Raw genomic sequence first — 21627 nt, forward strand, 5'->3', positions numbered from 1 at the left:
ATGTTCACTTGTTAATTATGCCAGGCGAGGGGGTGTAACCTGTGAAGGTACACATATTATATGAAAGCGTTATTCTTCAAAACTCTCATTTTATAACTTTGCACAATAAATACCACAATCGAAAAAAGTTGTCTACTGAAAATAGTTTGCTTTCTGTAATAGCTTTACCTTTTTGTCTTCTAGGCACTGTACCAGCCTTCATTTATCTCACAGTCTCTTACTCAGCCATCTACAGCTTCACTTTTCACACCTCAGCCATTGCCATCTTCGGTCGTCATTACCACAGGAATGCCTTACTTTGGTACCACTGAATCACAGACAATGTATTCAAGACCAGAAGCCTTACCAGTGTACCCACAGATTCATGCACAAATTACAGGCCCAGGTGAGTGTGCCAGAAATATGCTAACGGTCTGAAATGCAAAATAAAAATACTATGTTCAGAACACGTGGTGTAAAAGAATAATATCTGAAAGAGACATGGTTGTGATAGATTTCTTACCTTAAAATATCCCCAGGCGTCAGACTGGAGCCGGAAAGTTTTGCTAGCAGTACCCCTGCGCGTCAGTAGGTGGCGTAGTGCGGCTCCGCGTTTGTTGCTTGCGTCGTATGCACTGAGATGACATCATTGAGACTAGTTAGGCGCCACCCATGCGCACTAACGTCAGTTCTTTCTTTTTCTGCACCAGTAAGCGCCGATCCGATTAGAGCACGTACCTCAGTCATTTTTTTACTATCTTTTTGAGACTTTTTGTCTCGTGTTGGTTTTCTCTGGTACAAGTAGGGATGCCTGGTTTTAAGTCCTGCGGGACCTGCTGTCGCAATATGTCGGTGGCGGACCCTCACAACATCTGTCTCTACTGCCTGGAGCGTGACTATGACTCCCGGTCCTGTCTGGACTGTAGGGCTATGGCCCCGAAGGCCTTGAGGGAGTGGCGCCGGAAGTTGCTAGAAGTTTAGCACTCGTCCCCATGCCGCTCGAGGTCTAGGGGTCCTTCCCGTGACAGCTCGCGGAGTCTTCATCACCGCTCCTTTGGGACCCGTGTCTTCACCCTCGGATTCTGGTAAGAGACGACACAAAAAGAAGTCAAAGAAGCCTGTTCGCTCTTCGACGTCCCTCCGTCGGTCCTCGGATGCGGACGAGGGGGACAGGGGCTCCGCGGCCTACCCGCCTTACCCTGGTCCGTCGGCGACTCCCGCACAAATGCAAGAATTCCTTGCTGCCATGGACCGCCTATTTAGGCCTTGGACTCCCACCGGTGCGCCTTCGGGCCCCGCTGTCCCGTGTCGGGATCCTGCTGATCCGTCCACACCCTCGACGGCCACGGCCCCAAGAGGTCCCATGCTACCGGCTCCAGTCCCGGCGCCACCATCGGCTCTGCCGGTGGCGCCACAGTGGATACCGCTGGTTCCGCCTCTGCCGGTTCAGCGCCGTTCCCGGCGCTGTTTCTTCCCTCCCCGATCCCTGCCCTACCGCCGCGACCTGTGCCTACTGCACCGGCGGGGGAAGACGATTGGGAGGGGTCGGAGGACCCTCTTGCTCGTTAGTGTGATTCCGAGCAGGACTGGGTGGACAATTTGGAGGAGGCCGTCGGCATTGACGTCTCTTCTGATCTGGGGTTTGCCCCCCGCCCACTACTAGGGAGGAAGGCGCCGCGTTTATGGTGGTGCTCCATCAGGCAGCGGAGGCTCTTAACCTTGATCCTTAAGACTAATCTCCTCACTGAGGTGCTCCAGTCGGCGTCCACATCATCGGAGCCACTGCTGCCCTTTAAAGATGCCCTTACTGAAGTCTTGTTGGGCACTTGGTCGCGGCTGGCCACAGGGGCTCCTGTGGATAAAAATGTCACCAGGCGTTATCGTCCGGCGCCGGGTGACCCTGCTTTTCTGACTACTCATCCCACACCGGAGAGTTTAGTCATTCAAGCCTCAATGTCCCAGAGTGCCTTTCCCACTGCTCCGCGGGATAAGAACTCTAAGAATTGGAACAGTTTGGTAAGCGGTTGTTCTCGTCAGCCAGTTTAGGGCTGCGGTCGGTGAACACCGCATGCCTTTTGGGCCGCTATTCCCACGTGGTGTGGGATACTGTTGCTGAGGTGTTGCCTCAGTGTCCCAGGCTGTGGCTGAGGGTAACACCGCGGACTCCCTCGGTAGGGCAATCTCCACGACCGTGGCGCTTCGTCGCCACGCCTGGTTGAGGTTCACCGGGTACTCCCTGGTCGTCCAGAGCTCGCTCATGGACATACCTTTTGATGGCACTCGCCTGTTTGGTGATAAGGCTGACACTGCACTGGAGCGTTTTAAGGACTCTCGAGCTAAGTCCTCAGGCGTTTCCACCACGCGCCCGACCACATCTACCTTCCATTCCATTCGTGGCCATGGCAGAGGCGCTCCAGCTCATTCATTCAGCCAAAAGCCTGCGCAGAACCAAACGCAGCGCGCCCGTGGGCGTGGAGGCTGCCACAGTGGCTCCGGGGGCCGACGTGAGGGTCAGTCCACCTCCGCCCCAGCCACGTCAACCTCGAAACCTTCCTAGTCTGAGCTTCAGGTCGCACACCACGCCAGTGGGTGGCAGGATTCGTCGTCACCTTCTCCATTGGGTACTGCAACTCGTCAGGGGGGTTTACTCCCTTCCCTTCGAGTCACCCCCTAGCCATGCCACCTTGATTCCACCGCATGTCGGGGATTACTTTCAATCAGTCTATCAATCAACCATATAATTTGTAAAGCGCAACACATACCCGCAAGGGTTTCAAGGCGCTATGGGGTGGGGAGGAAGGGGGTGCTGTCGCTACTGGTTGAACAACCAGGTCTTGAGTTATCTCCTGAAGGTTAGAATGTCTTCGGTTTGTCATAGGCTGAAGGGGAGAGTGTTCCAGGTCTTGGCGGCGCGGTGGGAGAAGGATTTGCCTCAGGCTGTGGTTCTGCGAATGCGTGGGATGGTAGCCAGGGAGAGGTCTGTGGAGCGGAAGTTCCTGTTGGGAACGTAGAAGGAGAGCAGATTGTTGAGATAGGCTGGGCCGGTCTTGTGGAGTGCCTTGTGTGCGTGGATCAGTAGCTTGAAGGAGATTCTTCTGTTGACAGGGAGCCAGTGCAGGTTCCTCAGGTGGGGGGTTATGTGGTTGCGGCACGGGACGTCGAGGATCAGTTGTGCAGAGGCATTCTGGATTCTTTGGAGTCTGTTGATGAGCTTGGTCGGGACTCCGGCGTAGAGGGCGTTTCCGTAGTTGAGTCTGCTGCTGACTAGGGCCGGGGTGACTGTTTTCCTTGTGTCTGTCGGGATCCATCTGTAGATTTTGCAGAGCATCCGGAGTGTGTTGAAGCAGGAGGAGGAGACAGCGTTGACATGTTTGGTCATGGTGAGTTTCGAGTTGAGGATGACTCCCAGGTTCGTGCGTGGTTGGTGAATGCGGGGGGGGGGGGTACCCAGTGATGTGGGCCACCAGGAATCGTCCCACGCTGAGGGGTTTGGCCCGAGGATGAGGATCTCCGTCTTGTCTGTGTTCAGTTTAAGGTGGCTATCCTCCATCCAGTCGGCGACGGCCTTCATTCCCTGGTCGAGGTTGGATTTGGCAGTGAGGGGTCCTTGGTGAGAGAGAGGATCAGTTGTGTGTCGTCGGCGTAGGAGATTACGTTGAGGTCGTGATGTCAGGCGATGCGTGCGAGAGGCGCCATGTAGAGGTTGAACAGCGTCGGGCTGAGGGAGGATCCCTGTGGGACACCGCAGATGATCTTGGAGGCTTCGGATTGGAAGGGGGGACGCGGACTCTCTGGGTTCTGCCGGAAGGAGGAGGTCCAGTCCAGGGCCTTGTCTCGGATCCCTGCGTTGTGGAGTCGTGTGCGTAGTGTGCGATGGCAGACGGTATCGAAGGCGGCGGAGAAGTCCAGGAGGATGAGGGCTGCCATCTTGCGGTTGTCTAGTAGTATCCTGATGTCGTCTGTGGCGGCGATGAGGGCAGCCTCAGTGATGTGGTTGCTGCGGAAACCTGACTGGAAGGGGTCCAGGATGCTGTTGTCTTCGGGGTGGCGGCTGAGTGGGATGTTGACTATATTCTCGATGACCTTAGCTGGGAACAGAAGCAGGGAGATGGGCTGGAAGTTTTTCAGTTCACTCGGGTCTGCCTTTGGTTTCTTCAGTAGAGCGTTGATCTCGGTGTGTTTCCAGCTTTCAGGCAAGGTTGCGGTTTCTAAGGACAGGTTGATGATGTTGCGTAGGTAGGGTGCGATGGAGCTGCCGGCTTTGTTGAAGATGTGGTGTGGGAAAGGGTCAGACGGCTAGTCGGAGTGGATTGTGCCCATGGTCTTGATTGTGTCTTCGATGCTCACATTGGCCCAGGTTGTCAGGGTGTCGTTGTCGGTGGGCTGAGGTGGTTCCGGCGTGTTGGGACCTGTTAGGAACATCCGGGTGTTGAAGCTATTGTGGATGTCGGCGATCTTGGGGTAGAAGAAGGAGGTGAGGGAGTCTCACAGGGCTTGCGACGGTGAGATGTTGTTGGCGTTGGAGCTGGGGTTGGAGAGTTCCTTTACAACGTTGAAGAACTCCTTGCTGTTGTGTGTGTTGTTGTTGAGGAGGTCTTTGAAGGAAGTTCTCTTAACCGTCCTGATGAGGTGGTGGTGGTTGCAGATGGCGTCTTAGTGGGCTGTGCAGCGACTTCTCGCTGAGCCATATGTTCTCCAACTTCCGACAGGTGCGCTTTGACGCTAGAAGTTCCGGGGTGAACCAGTTGGCTCTCTTGTTGGTGTCTTTGAGGGTTGTTTTTTTTTGTGCTTCTCCAACAGGAAGTTAGGGCCCTCTTGGCCAAGGGGGCCATCGAGCGTGTTCCTGGGCCCGAAGTAGGATGTGGTTGTTATTACCACTACTTTCTGGTCCCCCAAGAAGGACAAAGGGGGCTTGCGCCCCATCTTGGAGTCAGGGATGTCAATCGCTTCCTCCGGAAGGAGAAGTTCAAGATGTTAACTCTGGCTCAGGTCTTCACTGCCCTCGACCCTGGAGACTGGATGGTAGCTTTGGACTTGCAGGACGCATATTTTCACATCCCCGTCATGCCGGCCCACCAGCGTTACCTGTGGTTCACGGTAGGCCAGGAGCATTTTCAGTTTGTTCTGCTCCCCTTCGGCCTTACCAGCGCCCCTCGGGTGTTCACGAAAGTGATGGCAGTGGTCGCAGCTCACCTGCGCAGGTCAGGGGTGTCAGTCTTCCCCTACCTCGACGACTGGTTGTTGAAGGCGGGCTCGACCCAGGCAGTCATCACCCACCTTCAGATTACAGCCGACCTCCTGCACTTGCTGGGGTTCTCCATCAATGTGCCTAAGTTGCACCTGAGTCCCTCTCAGAAGATCCCCTTTTTTTCGCTGAGGTTCTGGATTCGACCTTGTTTCGGGTTTATCCCCCCGAGCAGCGAGTCTGGGATATTCAGGCTTTGATTCCGATCTTCCAGCCTATATCCCGGGTTTCAGTCAGGACGACCCTCCGGCTCCTGGGCCTGATGGCCTCCTGCATCCTGCTGCTATAACATGCCAGATGGCATATGAGGGCTCTGCAGTGGGACCTGAAGTTCCAGTGGGCACAGCATCAGGGCAATCCGACTTGCACTGAAAGCATTCCTTCCCTCTGTCCGGGGAAGTGTAGAGCAGGTGTTCAGCCACCATTTGGTACTGCAACAAACAGGGTGCGGTGGGGTCGTGGACCCTATGTCAGCAGGCTCTGCGCCTCTGGACATGGCTGGAACATCAAGGCATTACCTTGGTGGTTCAACACCTGGCAGGTTCTCTGAACGTCAGGGCGGACGAACTTAGCCGCCGGTGCATGATGGATTACGAATGATGTCTGAACTCGGACGTGGCGCAAAGTCTCTTTCTGCAGTGGGAAGAGCCTTGGTTAGATCTATTCGCCACCGAAGAGAATGTGCAATGTCATCAGTTCTGCGTGTTGGAATTTCCAAGGTGGCACTCGCTCTGCAACACTTCGTCGCGAGAGGAATTGCTTTCTGTTGTACGCCTATACCACTTCTGCCCAGAGTGCTGAATAAGATGTGGTGCGATCGGGCCCAAGTCATTCTTGTGGCTCCGGATTGGGCATGAAGATACTGGTATCCCGAGCTACTCAGCATGGCGATTGATCCCCGATCCGACTGCCTCTTCAGGAGGATCTTCTGTCGGAGCATCAGGGGACGGTCCATACCCGAACCTGTCGAGCCTTCACCTCCATGCGTGGAGATTGAGCAGCGACAGTTGACACCTTTCGATCTTCAGCCCAAAGTCTGTGATGTCATTTTGGCAGCCAGGCGTCCCTCCACAAAAACGTTGTACGCCTGCAGGTGGATCAAGTATGTCGGAAGCTTGTTTCCGGTCCAGGGAAGATTTGGCTTGGCAGTTCGAGCTGGACTGTTCCCATGAGGCACAGGGTCAGACTGATTTGCATATAGCCATGTCTGAACTGGGGTGGCAGAGTGGGCTAAAGAACAGTGATGGATTAAACCCAGATCTTTTGACTTGATGTGAGTGTTTGATTCAGATGCTCCGTCCATCACCACCCCCTTTTGTACTGCAGGTGGAACAAGTATGTGGCATGGTGCACAGCGAAGGCTATGGATCACCTATCTGCCCCTCTTTCTGAGGTCCTTTTGTTCCTTCTTTCTTTGGCCCAGCAGGGATCTGCTCTGGGCACTATCAAAGGTTATCTTTCGGCCATTTCTGCCTTTCTACGGCTTCCAGATCAGCCTTCTCTTTTTAAGTCCCCGGTTGTTAACCGTTTTCTGAAAGGCATTACGCACATGTTCCCTCCTGTGCCGTTCATTATGCTTCAATGGGACTTAAACCTTGTCTTGACGTTTCTGATGTGCGCTCCCTTCGAGTCCCTTCATAACTGTCCTTTGCTTATTCTCACCTTAAAGACTGCTTTCCTGGTTGCTATCACCTCTGCCAGAAGAGTGAGTGAGCTCCAGGCTCTTTCTTCTAAAGCTCCCTTCCTTTCTGTTCATCCGGACAATGTGGTTCTGAGGACCCGTCCTTCTTTCCTGTCAAAGGTTGTCATGCCCTTCCACATCGGGCAGACCATCACTTTGCCCACCTTCTTTCCGCCTCCGCATCTTTCCAAAGAAGAATTGAGGCTCCATCGTCTTGATCCAAAACTTGCGCTCTCTTTCTACCTGAACCGCACACAATAGTTCCAGCTCTTTGTTGGCTACGTGGGAGCCAAAAAAGGTCAGGTGGGTCGTTCTCTGCATCAAGGCCTGTTACTCGTTGGCGAAGAAGTAGCCTCCTGTGGGGCTATGTGCCCATTCCACCAGGGCAACAGCAGCCACTACTGCCTTGAGACGCGGCGTTCCCTTGCAGGACATTTGTCAGGCATCTACGTGGGCCTCGCTGCACACGTTTACCAAGTATTACTTCCTTGACAGTCAAGTCCAGAGAGACGGCTTCTTTGTCCATTCTGTTTCCCATGACTTTCTGGTGTCCTCTTATTTGCAGACCCACCACTGGGGTTTGTATTGCTGGGGTATCTATTCTAAGGTAAGGAATCTATCACTAACGTGTCTCTTTCAGATGCACAAGTTACTACTTGTGTAACAATATATCTGTAAGAGACATTTGTTAGTGATAGATTCTTTACCGCCCCCCCCATCCTCCATGTTCTGTGAACTAATTACTAGGGTTATGTACATCCCTTTCAGGGCCCTAGTTTCATGGCACCAGTAGTCGGTTTCTTGCATGGCTCTGCGTTCCTGGCGCGGAAAGTCATGCACAGAACTGACATCAGCGAGCATGGGTGGCGCCTACGTAGTTTCTGTGACGTCATTTCAGCGCATACAACGCCAGCGACAGACTCGGAGCCGCACCACGCTACCTACTGACGCGCAGGGGTACTGCTAGCAAAACTTTCCGGATCCAGTCTGACGCCTGGGGATTTTCTAAGGTAAGGAATCTATCACTAACTATCATGTCCCTTACAGATATATCGTTACACAAGTAGTATCTTGTGCTTCATTTCTAAAGAAGGAAATGTGCACAAGTTCAAGGCACAATTGTGGATAATTATTTCCAAACTCGAGCTGAGAGTCACGGAATGACCGGTTCCCAAGTAACTCCGTCTTTCGTGGACAGTGTCATGTTACTTATACATTATTGATTACATAAGTTAATATTAAACAAGCTGACTCCTCCCCAACCCCAAACAGTGCATGCAAAGTTCAAGCTTATTGGTACAAACATGCTCATGCATACTCAGCTTGGGACATCAGTTAAAATGTCTGCCTGAAAGTAGACGGATCACACATAGAATAACACAAGATAGTTTACTGAGAAACTCAAGTACTGCTTTTAAGATGAAGTTCTTTTTTTATTTTATTTTATTTCCACAATTTCAGACACATGATATAACAGTTCAAGACAGTCTCAATAATTCAAAGATACAAAATAATAAATGCCTAAGAGAGTTAATACATCCACATGTAAAAACTTCTCACGTTCTTCATATATCATTTACATACAGTAGCTAATAAGTGATCGCATATCAGAATTGATGATCATTATTTAATATATACATATAATCATATGATATACAATAGTTATTAAATACTCAAAAGGAAACACAGTTAGAAATCATACATTCATATATAACTAAGAAATCATATGATCAATTATTCATTTGAGCGAGAAAAAGGTCCCATATCATCAGCCCTAATTTTCGTTTCCTTATCCCCTTTAATGACTATAAACTAAATTCCAGGCTGGCTAATCTATACATTTTGGCACTCAAAACTTCAAACCTTGCTGTTTCAGGGCGTAGCCAATCCGCCGCAATACATAAACGGGCCACCGTCATTGCAACAAATAAACATTCTATGTTTATGCTTAATACACCCTTTTGAGACTGACTGCCCCATCCCTAAAAGCATCAGAGCAGGAGTGGGTCCCCTAAAATAATAGTTAAGAAACGTTCCATATCACGCAAAAACAAATTTAATTTAGCACAACTGAAAAAGAAGTGTTCCATGTCAGCATTTTCCACGTCACAGCGGAAGCATTTACCATTATACCGATTACCCCACTTTTCCATCCGTGCTGGTGTATATTATAGTCTAAATAAAGTTTTGTAAAATTTAACTTTTAAGTTTGCAGACATAAGAACTTCTTTTGATCTTATGAGAGCCTCTTCCAATGATATATCGGATTCGTTTTCTCCCAATATCACTGACCATTGTAGAGTATACTTTTCCAAATCATCCTTTTTTCCCGAACTTTCCCGCACCCCGATTTTGCTCTGAGATTTTACAGCCTCAATCAAAGGATTAGAAATTAATTTTAATTTTCTTTTTAACAAAAAATCACGCATTTGTAGAAACTTAAAAAACTTTGACTGTGGCAGATTATAAACCTTTGCTAGGTCCTCAAACTCTTTAATGTTTCCCCTCTGATCATACAAGTCATCTAGTAGCCCAATTCCTTTTTCTTGCCAAACCCTCACCGTCCTATCGGCAAATATAGATGGGAGCAATTTTGTCGCACTCATCGGAGTGTAATAAGAGAGTGCTCCTAGATTAATCAGTTTACCCACTTTTTTCCAGACTTTAATTGCTGCATCTACAGTCTTGAACCTGGTTCTTTTGAAGTAGGTCCATTCAATTTCCCGGAATAAACTGCGATTAGCTTCAGTTCCTAAAACTAATTGATAAATGGAGCTATTGGGAGTTCTTGTTATTACATTGCACTCATCCGATCCACATAATAAAGCAACCGTTTTTTGAAGAAAACAGACATAATAATATAAAACAAAATCCGGTACTGCTAAACCGCCCCTGGCTCTTGGTAATGTCATGTAAATGTAAATTTAGAGTATTTATATAGCGCACTTCTACCCGGAGGCCTCGTAGCGCTGTATTCATACCGCTGTGGAACCCATCCTGGCTTTCCTGTGAAATGTCCACTCCTGCGCACCCCCAAGGTGAAGCCAGGCATCCACAGCGCTGCTGGGGCCGTTGTCCCAAAGAGCCATAGGTCTCATGGCTCTTCGCTGCTTCCCAGGAGCCCAGAGAAATTTAGAGCATAAAGCCTGCAGTTTCTGAAGCTGGATTACCGAAATTTCTAATGGCATTGATCTAAAAAGATATAACACTTGTGGCAATATATTCATTTTCAATATGTACGTTCGACCAATCAGGGTGAAATGGAGCCTCCCCCACCTCTCTAAAGAATCTGCAATATTACTGCATAGTGACCCCTAAATTGCCTCCACTACAGCAGACATTGATGCCCGGATCTTAACTCCCAAATATGTAGCCTCCACAACAACTCTTGGATCATCTACTACCACAGTGTCCGTACATACAAGCTGCGTTTTCAGGGCGTTTAACTTGAATCCGGAAATACGTCCAAATTCACCTGCTAGTCGCTCAATCTCCATCAATGCGGAAGCCGGGTCCTCTGATGTTATCCCAATATCATCCGCATATGTGAGTACTGTGTGGGGAATACTACCTACCACAAAAGGTTTAATAAAACGGCTTCTGAAGAACATTTCAATAAAAGGATTAATATATAGCGCAAAGAGTAGGGGAGAGCAAGGGCACCCCTGCCTCGTGCCTCCAGTAATTCGCACTATTTCTGATGTTGATCCCATTGATGCTATTTTAGCTATCAGTGACTCATATAAAGCTTGCAATGCAATCAAAAACTTCTGCCGAAATCCCATACTCTCCATTAGTGACCATAAATACTGCCATTCCAGGCGGTCAAACGCTTTTTCTGCGTCTAGCAGAATCAGCCCAAGTTTCCGTCTCTCTACCTCCGCAATGTCAAACAAAGTGATAACTTTATTAATATGTGTCACCGTCCCCCGACCCGGTATAAAGCTGTGTTGATCTTGAGATACTAGAGAGGATATGACTTTAGAAAGCCGATTAGCTAAGATCTTGGAATATATTTTCCTGTCGCAATTTAAAAGTGAAATGGGCTGGTATGATCCCAAGAGTTCTACGTCTTTACCCTTTTTACTGAAAACTACAATTGTAGCCTCATTCCATGTCTTTGGTACTACCCCACTTTGAGCCACCCTAAACGTGGCCAACATAATCTCTTTTAAGTCCTCAAAAAAAACTTTAGAAATCTCCCCGGGTACTTGGTCTGGGGCCGCTACTTTCCCCATCGCTAATGTGTTTACTGCAACGGTTAACTCCTCCAGCGTTATTGGAGCATCCAGCATATCAGCCGCGACAGAATCTAATTTGGCGAGCTCCCCAAATGAGGCGAGATTTAATTCCACAGTAGCACTTTGCTCGGTGGTATATAGATTAGAATAAAATTGATGAAAAAATGGCCAAAATCTCCTTTGTATCAGACTTTAAGACCCCAGTATTGTCTTTTAATGCTACAATATTTCGACTTGCTTCGTTCATACGCAATTTTAGGGCTAAAGATCTTCCTACTGATTCCCCATATTCATGACAAATATATAGCCTCCACAACAACTCTTGGATCATCTACTACCACAGTGTCAGTACATACAAGCTGCGTTTTCATGGCGTTTAACTTGTATCCGGAAATACGACCAAATTCACCTGCTAGTCGCTCAATCTCCATCAATGCGGAAGCCGGGTCCTCTGATGTTATCGCAATATCATCTGCATATGTGAGTACTGTGTGGGGAATACTATCTACCACAAAAGGTTTAATAAAACGGCTTCTGAAGAACATTTCAATAAGAGGATTAATATATAGCGCAAAGAGTAGGGAAGAGCGAGGGCACCCCTGCCTCGTGCCTCTAGTAATTCGCACTATTTCTGATGTTGATCCCATTGATGCTATTTTAGCTATCGGTGACTCATATAAAGCTTGCAATGCAATCAAAAACTTTTGCCGAAATCCCATACTCTCCATTAGTGACCATAAATACTGCCATTCCACGCGGTCAAACGCTTTTTCTGCGTCTAGCAGAATCAGCCCAAGTTTCCGTCTCTCTACCTCCGCAATGTCAAACAAAGTGATAACTTTATTAATATGTGTCACCGTCCCCCGACCCGGTATAAAGCTGTGTTGATCTTGAGATACTAGAGAGGATATGACTCTAGAAAGCCGATTTGCTAAGATCTTGGAATATATTTCCCCGTCGCAATTTAAAAGTGAAATGGGCCGGTATGATCCCAAGAGTTCTACGTCTTTACCCTTTTTACTGAAAACTACAATTGTAGCCTCATTCCATGTCTTTGGTACTACCTCAGTTTGAGCCACCCTAAACGTGGCCAACATCATCTCTTTTAAGTCCTCAAAAAAAACTTTATAAATCTCCCAGGGTACTTGGTCTGGGCCCGCTACTTTCCCCATCGCTAAAGGCTTTAAAGGTGTCCCACACAATACTAATGTTAGCAGAGTCCCTGTTATTATCAAAAAATTCCTTTAACCATCCTGTCATATATTCTCTAAATGTATCATTCAAACACAATTTCCGATCAAAGGAAAATTTTCTAGCAATGTCCAATGCCCCCAACTCTGGAATTATTAAAACAATAGGCGAGTGATCTGATGCAATTATAGGGTAGATCTGCATTTTGACTTTAGCTAGGTGCGTGATACCTATAAAAAAATAATCCAATCTCACTTTCTTTCTATGGGGGTGGGAATAAAAAGTGAATCCATGGTCTGCGGGGAATAAAGTACTCCAAACATCCGCCAGATCGTAATCCTTTAAAATATTAAAGAGCGCTATTGTGTTTTTATCTAGGAACCTAAATCAATATTGCTATTTTATGCCCGTGTACAGCTATAATCAATAATATCCCTATAATGGCATAAGAATCAGATCCATATTTAAGTAAATAGCCCTTGCAGTCCAAGGCACAGCAAAAGCTACTTCCTTGGATTCCTAGAAAGCACAACGAGTTCTTTCGACACACCAAACCTCCAGCAACCTGGGAAATCCCCATTTGCTTTGTTTTGATTTGTAATAGAACTCCTGCGAGCACTGTAAGAACGGCCAGTTCTTAGTGACATCTTTATTGACGTCTTATGTCCAAACCTTACGTCAAACTCGGCACCTTTCAGGTATAAATAAATATCAACGTTGCCTTAAGCAAACACACGGTGGTGGTTTTGGAGCAGAGCAGCACACTACTTGCCCGAGAGCCCAGCTGATGCTAGAGCCCACAGACGCTGCCCCTCCTCTTTGACGCGCTGAGAAAGACGCTGTCTTTTCTCCTGCAGAGAAAATCCAGCTCCGGCGTTTTCAGCCTACCCTTGCGGGTAGCTGGGATATCAAGTCCTGAGGAAAGAGATACCAGACCTCCTACATTCTATTCCCAAGGTACAGTCCTGACTAAACCCTTAAAGAGAATTCTTGAATCAAATTCTTGGCAAAACCAACTTAACTTGAACTGCTACTTACTTACTCCTTCCCACGTATTAGGCTTAGGTCAGGTACACCGGGGTAGTCGTATTTTAGAAGCACCAGTTGAGCACGTTAGTCAATGTATATATGTATGTATATATTTTATCCATTTTAAAGTATCTTATGGCTAAGAAACCATATCAATGCTTTTACAGTATTATTTCATAATACTCCTTTTACTGTACGTACTTTACTTTATATTAAGTATTGCAATTGTGGCAATTCATTTCTCTTGCATGAGAAGGAAGACTGCTCAATAAATAATACCTTTTATTGAAAACGCCCGTCTCTCTCTTCTCTGCGCTCTGGTGAAACTAAGAACTCACAATTGACTGAGTGAAATAGCTGTCTATTGTTTTCACACGACTCTAGAGATTTACTCTTATTCTGAGAGAGCAAAGTTGTCATGATATATGGTTGTCAGAAGCTAATCCCTTCTTGTCTATCCAGGGAGGTTAAACTCCTCCTCGTTTATTCGAGAAAGTTTCTAGTGACCTCTGAGCTAGCTGGCAAACCTTAAGTCTAATATAGTCAGTAGAGACCTAGTCGACCTCAGTCCTTCGTCTACACTGCTGAATATATTATTCCAATGCGCAGAGCCTATTGGGAATATAGGAACTACACTACATGGCGCCCAACGTTTGTTAGGCGATAAAACTAACGCAGGACATTAGAGTAACTCAGTCGTGCTTTTTCACACAGACCCTTTTTCCCGTAAATACTCCAATAGACGTCTGGAGTGGGTGAAAGGCTAAAATCCGCCGGAACTTAGTAGAAAGAGATTCCTATGTAGAGTTTTGGTTTAGTCAACGTTGAAGGATACAGTGTTCCAAAATATTGTGCACCTAATCTTTTGTTTCCTTGGAAACCTGCTCTGCAAACTTTCATTAAAACAATGTCAACTAACGGCGACAGCAACGAAACCAGGTGAAGCCGTAGTAGATGCGAATCAACGGGGTTTCGATGTTACAGGGTTTAATGAAAATGAACCGGTGCAATTATCATCCCGGCAAATTTAAGAAGAACTATAACTCTTAAACTTATAGAAAATGGACTGACATCACAAGGTGGTATAATTATATTCGTGATAGAGGCACACGAATATCGGCAGACAGAGGTATTCTATTCATGGATAAACTTTCCAGCAGCAAAGGCTGTAACACACGAATTCCACTATTACAAAATAGAGGAACCTCCGGATGAATACACTCCTTTCGAGGTTTTTGAAATCCCACTAAATTACCAAGAGCATATGCTCTGGTTTAAAGGCGCCCTAAAACATAATGATCACATTACCAGGCTTGGTCCACTAGGTAGATCAGGAGCAACGTGGCCGGTTCTAGCCAGCTACACACCACATCCAGACATTGATAAAATGTCAAGTGAAGAACTCTTAGTTAAAATAAAAGAATTAACAAAGGCATATAGAGAGTTAGTTCAATTGGCAATGGAGGATATAACTTACCTCCAAAAATTGAAAGAAACAGATATAGCAGACCAACCAATTGAACTTGCCAGAATCATAGAAAAATCCTATGAAGAACTAGGTAGAGATAGTTTGGGTGGGAAACCAGTAAAACCCCAACTACTTGAAAATCCTGAAAAGATATTTAATAAAAATAATCTAAACACTCCAAAAAAGAGCTGGCATGGAAATAAACAATCCACTCCCAAAGAAAAAAGATTCCAGTCCAGAGGAAGGTCTCCTCGGCGGAGGGAAGGAACTCCGAACCGAGAACACACGTCTCCCCAAAGGGAGCCCTCTGAAAAAAGATACAACCTTAGAAATAGGGATAATTTGAAAAAGCCTGATAGATATCAAGATATTGATACACGTCCCTCTCGATCTTTTCAGACTTCCTCGCAGAAATCGGAAAGAGGACGGTCAGAACACAGGGAAGAGCACGTCAAGTCCAAAGACAAGGAACCTGCTCAAAGTAAAAAATTATGATTTCCAAGAAAAAAGGTAGCAAGTATTAAAATAATCAAACATGCTGAGGATACTGAGGACACAGCTGAAAAACGGAGAGTGGGCACAGACAATGCTAGACAGCGCAGCAGAAGTGACCATAGCTCGCAAGATCCTGATGAATCATCTGGAGACAGTGGACACGAATGAATACATTCAGGTGGAAACTGCAGATACCAGAGTTAGCGAACCTCATAAAATATACGAAATAACATTGCGTATGGAGGGAGATAAGACTAGGAAGGTAAGGGGTCTGTTTTGGTATAACCTCGCAAAAGGCTATGACATCCTATTAGCTGAGAAAGACTGGCCACCAGAGTTTGTCAGGGAGTGCCCTCATGGCGAAGAAATGATTATGCCTGCCTTCTCAAATCATATTCCAATACATAGAAAATACATATATGCAAGAAAATGGGCAGTAGCTCAAGCACCTGCATTATATAAAAATCATGTAGGATGGGATGAGGACTCTCCTCCTCACAAAATCCAGTTAAAATGTCAACCAACTGCACAAAGACAGTACCCAATTAAGCAAGAAGCTAAAAGACAAGGGATGATTGAAACATGCACCTCTCAAATGAACAATCCTTTGTTTCCTGTCTCCAAACCAGACGATTCATATTGTCTAGTCTTGGACTACAGACACCTTAACTCATGTTGCAAGACATTTGCGGTACAAAATTCCCACAGTGCAGCACTAATGAATAACATCATTTGCAAAAAATACAAAACAACATTAGACATTTCTAATGGATTCTTTTGTCAAAATATTGCACCGGAAAGCAGGTATTTAACCGCTTTCTCAATAATGGGGTCACAGAAAAATTTCTGTCGACTCCCACAGGGATTCAAGAATAGCCCAGGATTATTCTCAGCAAGAGTAACAGAGTTACTACAAATATATGATGATGAGGCATTATCTAATGTCGATGACATCTATCTCACAGATGACGACCTGGAAACTCACTTGAAAAGAGTTAACACCATAATACTTGGGTTCGCAGCAGAGGGTTACAAATTCAACTTTAAAAAGTCACGAATTGCCCATCTAACTATCCTATTTTTAGGATATGAATTATCAAGTGAAGGCAAAAGCCTAGCAGACAACTTCTTAGAGAAGTGCGCTGTAATCCAAGCACCAAAAACGCTGAAGAACTTAAAATCGATACTAGGTTTCCTGAATTTCGGAAGAACTTACATTCTAAATTATGCAGAGATGGTTAAACCTTTCTATGAATTAATAAAACCTGATTTTAAACCAATCAATTGGACTCAGAAACACACAGAAATTTTGAGATCATTGCAAACAGACATATCTGAAAGAGACACGTTAGTGATAGATTCCTTACCTTAGAATATCCCCAGGCGTCAGACTGGATCCGGAAAGTTTTGCGTAGCAGTACCCTTGCGCGTCGGCAGGCGTCGGCAGGCGTCGTCTGCGGCTCCGCGTCCGTCGTCGGCGTCGTGGGCGCCGTGATGACGTCGTCGGAGTACTTAGACGCCGCCTCCGCGTGCTGACGTCAGTTCTTAGCCACAGCTTTTCCGCGCCAGAAGCGCAGAGCTATGACAAAAAACCGACACTGGTGCCAAGAAACTAGGGCCCTGAAAGGGGATGACCTTAACCCTAGATATCGGTCCGCAGAACGGGGAGGATGGGTGGGTCGGTAAGGAATCTATCACTAACTAATGTCTCTTACAGATATATCGTTACACAAGTAGTAACTTGTGCATCTGAAAGAGACACGTTAGTGATAGATTCCTTACCTTAGAATAGATACCCCAGCAATACCATCCCCGTGGTGGTGGGTCTGCGAACCAATATTTACACCAGGAAGTCCTGGAGAACCGAGCGGCCAAAGAAACCGTCTCTCCGGACTTGACTGTCCAGGCAGTAGTGCCTAGCAAACGTGTGCAACGAGGCCCACGTAGCTGCCTGGCAAATGTCAGAAACACACAGAAATTTTGAGATCATTGCAAACAGACATATCTGAAAGAGACACGTTAGTGATAGATTCCTTACCTTAGAATATCCCCAGGCGTCAGACTGGATCCGGAAAGTTTTGCGTAGCAGTACCCTTGCGCGTCGGCAGGCGTCGTCTGCGGCTCCGCGTCCGTCGTCGGCGTCGTGGGCGCCGTGATGACGTCGTCTGAGTACTTAGACGCCGCCTCCGCGTGCTGACGTCAGTTATTCTTTTTTCCGCGCCAGCCAGCGCAGATCTGGAAAAAGCAGTTCCCTAGTCATTTTTTGACTAACTTTTTGGATCTTTTGATCTCTTTCGAAGTCTTCACGACTCCGACGGTGCCGTTAGGGATGCCCGGCTTCAAGCACTGCGGCGATTGCGAGCGACTCATGTCGGTTACGGATCCGCACCGACTGTGTCTGACGTGTTTGGGCGTCGACCATGACGACGAGGCCTGCTCCGACTGTCGGGCCCTCTCGAGGAAGGCCAGGCGGGAGCGGTCCCGCAGGCGACTCGAGATCCGCCAGTCGGCCCCGCGCCGTGTGAGATCCCGGTCCCGGTCCCACGGGAGGTCGAGGGACAGGTCGCGGGGGCGGAGCCGTCACAGCTCCGGGAGTCGGCGCCACTCCTCCGGGTCCAAGTCGTCAGGTAAGAAGCATAAGAAGTCGAAGAGACATCATCGCTCTTCCGACTCCCCCCGACGCTCGCGCGATGCGGCCGGGGGTTCGGGTGACACCGCCCACGCGGCTCCTCAGGAGTCGCGGGTGCCGCGTTCGGCTCCATACCCCCCGGTCCCTGGGCTGAACGCGACGCCGGAGGAGATAGAGCGCTTCCTCATGGCCATGAGGTCCCTTTCTTCTCCGACGGGTTCCGCGGCGCCTTCGGGCCCAGCGAACCCGTCTGGGGGCCCTAGTGGGTCGGGTACAACCAGACGCCGTCGGGTGCTTCGGCTTCGGCCTCGACGCCGCAGGGCTCCACGATCCCGATGCCGCCGCTGCCCTCGGGCTCGGCGCCGCAGGGTTCGGCGGTCCCGGCGTCGTCGGTGCCTTCGGGCCCGACGCCGCAGGGTGCCGTTCGTCCCTCGTCGGGCGATGGAACGCCCCTGGTGGACCTTACGACCCCCCCGGGGTCGGTCCGTGTGGTGTCCCCTCCGGCGTCGGTCCCGGCCGACGCCGTCCCCAATACCTCCTCTCTATGGGTCCCGACGTCGGGACGGCGCCCGTCGGCGCCGATCCCGACGCCGTTCGGGGATTTCTATCCCTATGAACCATCCTCATTCACTAACGACCCTGAGTCTCAGGAGATGGGGGACGAGGAGGATTGGGAGGGGTCTGAGGACCCTCTGACAAGGGAATGTCAGTCTAGCATGGACTGGACAGGAGACCTTGGGGAGGCCAGTGGCCTGGACACCTCTCCAGACACTGGATTCGTCTCTCCTCCTTCCGTGGCTTCGGAGGAGGGCGCGACATATAGTGTGGTGTTGATGAGGGCTGCTAAGGCATTGGGCCTTGAGCTCCCCGTCGCGGCCGTGAGGACTAACCTCCTCACTGAGGTCCTTAAGCCGCAGTCAAGCTCCATGGAGCCTATGCTGCCGTTTAATGAGGCCTTGTCGGACGTTCTTTTGGGCACTTGGTCCAGGCCCGCTACAGGTTCGCCTGTAGATTGGAACGTGGCCAGACGCCACCGCCCGGCTCCGGGCGACCCATGTTTCCTGTCCACCCACCCCACCCCGAGAGTCTGGTTATCCAGGCCTCTAACTCCCAGACCGCCTTCCCGTCGGCTCCCCCTGATCGGGAATCCAAGAGGTACGAGGCCTTTGGCAAGAAGGTCTTCTCGTCCCTTAGCTGTGGACTGCGGTCTTCCAACACCGCATCCCTCTTGGGCCGTTACACCCATTCTATATGGGAAACGGTGGCGGAATTGCTGCCAGAGTGTCCGTTAGAGGTACGGGCCAAACTTGGCCAAGCCCTGGTGGAGGGCCGGGACGCAGCGAAATATTCGATCAGGTGCGGACTGGACACAACTGATTCGCTGGGCAGAGCGATGGCTACGGCGGTGGCGATTCGACGCCACGCCTGGCTCAGATCCGCCAACTTCTCGACTGATGTCCAGAATACGCTCATGGACATGCCGTTCGATGGCCGTCGCCTCTTTGGCGACAAGGCAGACCACGCGCTTGAGCGCTTTAAGGACTCCAGGGCTACGGCCAAGTCCTTGGGCCTCTCGGCCCGCGCCAGCAAGTGGGTGCCTTTCGCTCCTTTCGTGGCCACGGAAGGGGCGTCCCCACGCGTGCCGCCAGCCACTCGCCGCAAACTGTCGTCCAGCGCAGCGGCGGCCGTGGAAACCGCCGTGGAGGCGGTCGGGGAGGCAAGCGGAGCCAGTCCACACCTGCCCCCGCAGCATCCGCCTCTAAACCCTCCTAGTCCGTGCTTTTCGGCCCATGTGACACCAGTGGGGGGCAGGGTTCGCCATCACCACTCTCACTGGCGCACAGTCACTTAGGACAGGTGGGTGCTGCAGATCGTCCGAAGGGGCTACTCCCTCCCCTTCGAGACGACCCCTCAAGCCATGCCACCGCAACACCACCGCGTATCGGGGGATCATTTGCGGCTCCTGCAGGAGGAAGTTTCGGCCCTCCTGGCCAAGTGGGCCATCGAGTGCGTTCCTGGGCCAGAAGTAGGACGTGGTTGCTACTCCCACTACTTCCTGGTACCCAAGAAGGGCAAAGGGGGCCTACGCCCTATCTTGGATCTGAGGAACGTCAATGGCTTCCTCCGGAAGGAGAAGTTCAAAATGCTGACCCTGGCTCAGGTCTTGGCTGCCCTAGACCCAGGAGACTGGATGGTAGCGTTGGACTTGCAGGACGCATATTTCCACATCCCCGTCCTGCCGGCCCACCGGCGTTACCTGCGGTTCACGGTAGGCCACGAGCACTTTCAGTTTACCGTGCTCCCCTTCGGCCTTACCAGCACCCCACGGGTGTTCACGAAGGTGATGGCGGTGGTCGCAGCTCACCTGCGCAGGTTAGGGGTTTCAGTCTTCCCCTACCTAGACGACTGGTTGTTGAAGGCGGGCTCGCCCCAGGCAGTCGTCAACCACCTCCAGACTACGGCGAATCTCCTGCACAGGCTGGGATTTTCCATCAATGTGCCGAAGTCACACCTGTGTCCCTCTCAGAAGCTCCTTTTCATCGGAGCGGTTCTCGACTCGGCGCAGTTTCGGGTTTACCCGCCCGAACAGCGGGTCCGGGATATACAGGCTCTGATTCCGGTCTTTCGGCCGTTATACCGGGTTTCGGTCAGGTTGACGCTGCGGCTTCTGGGGCTGATGGCCTCCTGCATCCTTCTGGTGCATCACGCACGGTGGCGGATGCGGGCTCTGCAGTGGGACCTGAAGTTTCAGTGGGCCCAGCACCGGGGCGACCTGTCCGGCCATGTCCTGATCTCGGAGGGCGCTGCGAGACAGCTGCAGTGGTGGCTCACGGACCGCGATTGGGTCAACGGCAGATCCCTCTCCCTTCCCCAACCGGAGCACGTAGTTGGGACGGACGCGTCCCTCCAGGGCTGGGGAGGCCACTTGGGAGAGGCAGAGATCAGAGGACTCTGGTCTCCGGCGGAGTCCCGGCTCCATATCAACATGTTGGAGCTGCGGGCGATTCGTCTGGCACTGAAAGCATTCCTCCCGTCTGTCCGAGGGAGCGCAGTGCAGGTGTTCACCGACAACACTACCGCCATGTGGTACTGCAACAAACAGGGCGGAGTGGGGTCGTGGACCCTTTGCCAGGAGGCTCTGCGTCTCTGGCAATGGCTGGAACATCAGTGCGTGACTCTGGTGGTTCAACACCTGGCAGGTTCTCTGAACGCCAGGGCGGACGAACTCAGCCGTCGGTGCTCGATGGATCACGAATGGCGTCTGAACTCGGACGTGGCGCAAGGCCTCTTTCTGCGATGGGGAGAGCCTTGGTTAGATCTATTCGCCACCGAAGAGAACGCGCAATGTCATCAATTCTGCGCGTTGGAATTTCCAAGGCGGCACTCGCTCGGAGACGCTTTTCGTCGCGAGTGGAGCTGCGGTCTGTTGTACGCCTTTCCTCCTATACCACTTCTGCCCAGAGTGCTGAAGAAGATCAAGCGCGACCGGGCACAAGTCATCCTTGTGGCTCCGGACTGGGCTCGAAGGTACTGGTATCCCGAGCTACTCAGCATGTCAGTCGATCCCCCGATTCGTCTTCCTCTTCAGGAGGACCTTCTGTCGCAGCAGCAGGGGACGGTCCTCCACCCGAACCTGTCCAGTCTCCACCTCCATGCTTGGAGATTGAG

The 21627-nt window shown here is 49.9% G+C and overlaps 1 protein-coding gene across 1 annotated transcript in view; it reads left to right on the forward strand.

The window, feature by feature from the left end:
- Positions 1-21627, forward strand: part of SEC31B (SEC31 homolog B, COPII component) — a 1335991-nt gene that overhangs the window by 776203 nt on the left and 538161 nt on the right. The window contains exon 16 of the mRNA XM_086922250.1: positions 184-385. Coding sequence (XP_086778376.1) covers positions 184-385 — 202 coding nt within the window. The remainder of the gene's footprint in view (positions 1-183; positions 386-21627) is intronic.

The sequence above is a fragment of the Lissotriton vulgaris genome, chromosome 5, assembly GCF_964263255.1.
Source record: "Lissotriton vulgaris chromosome 5, aLisVul1.2, whole genome shotgun sequence".
Classification (NCBI taxonomy): Eukaryota; Metazoa; Chordata; class Amphibia; order Caudata; family Salamandridae; genus Lissotriton; species Lissotriton vulgaris.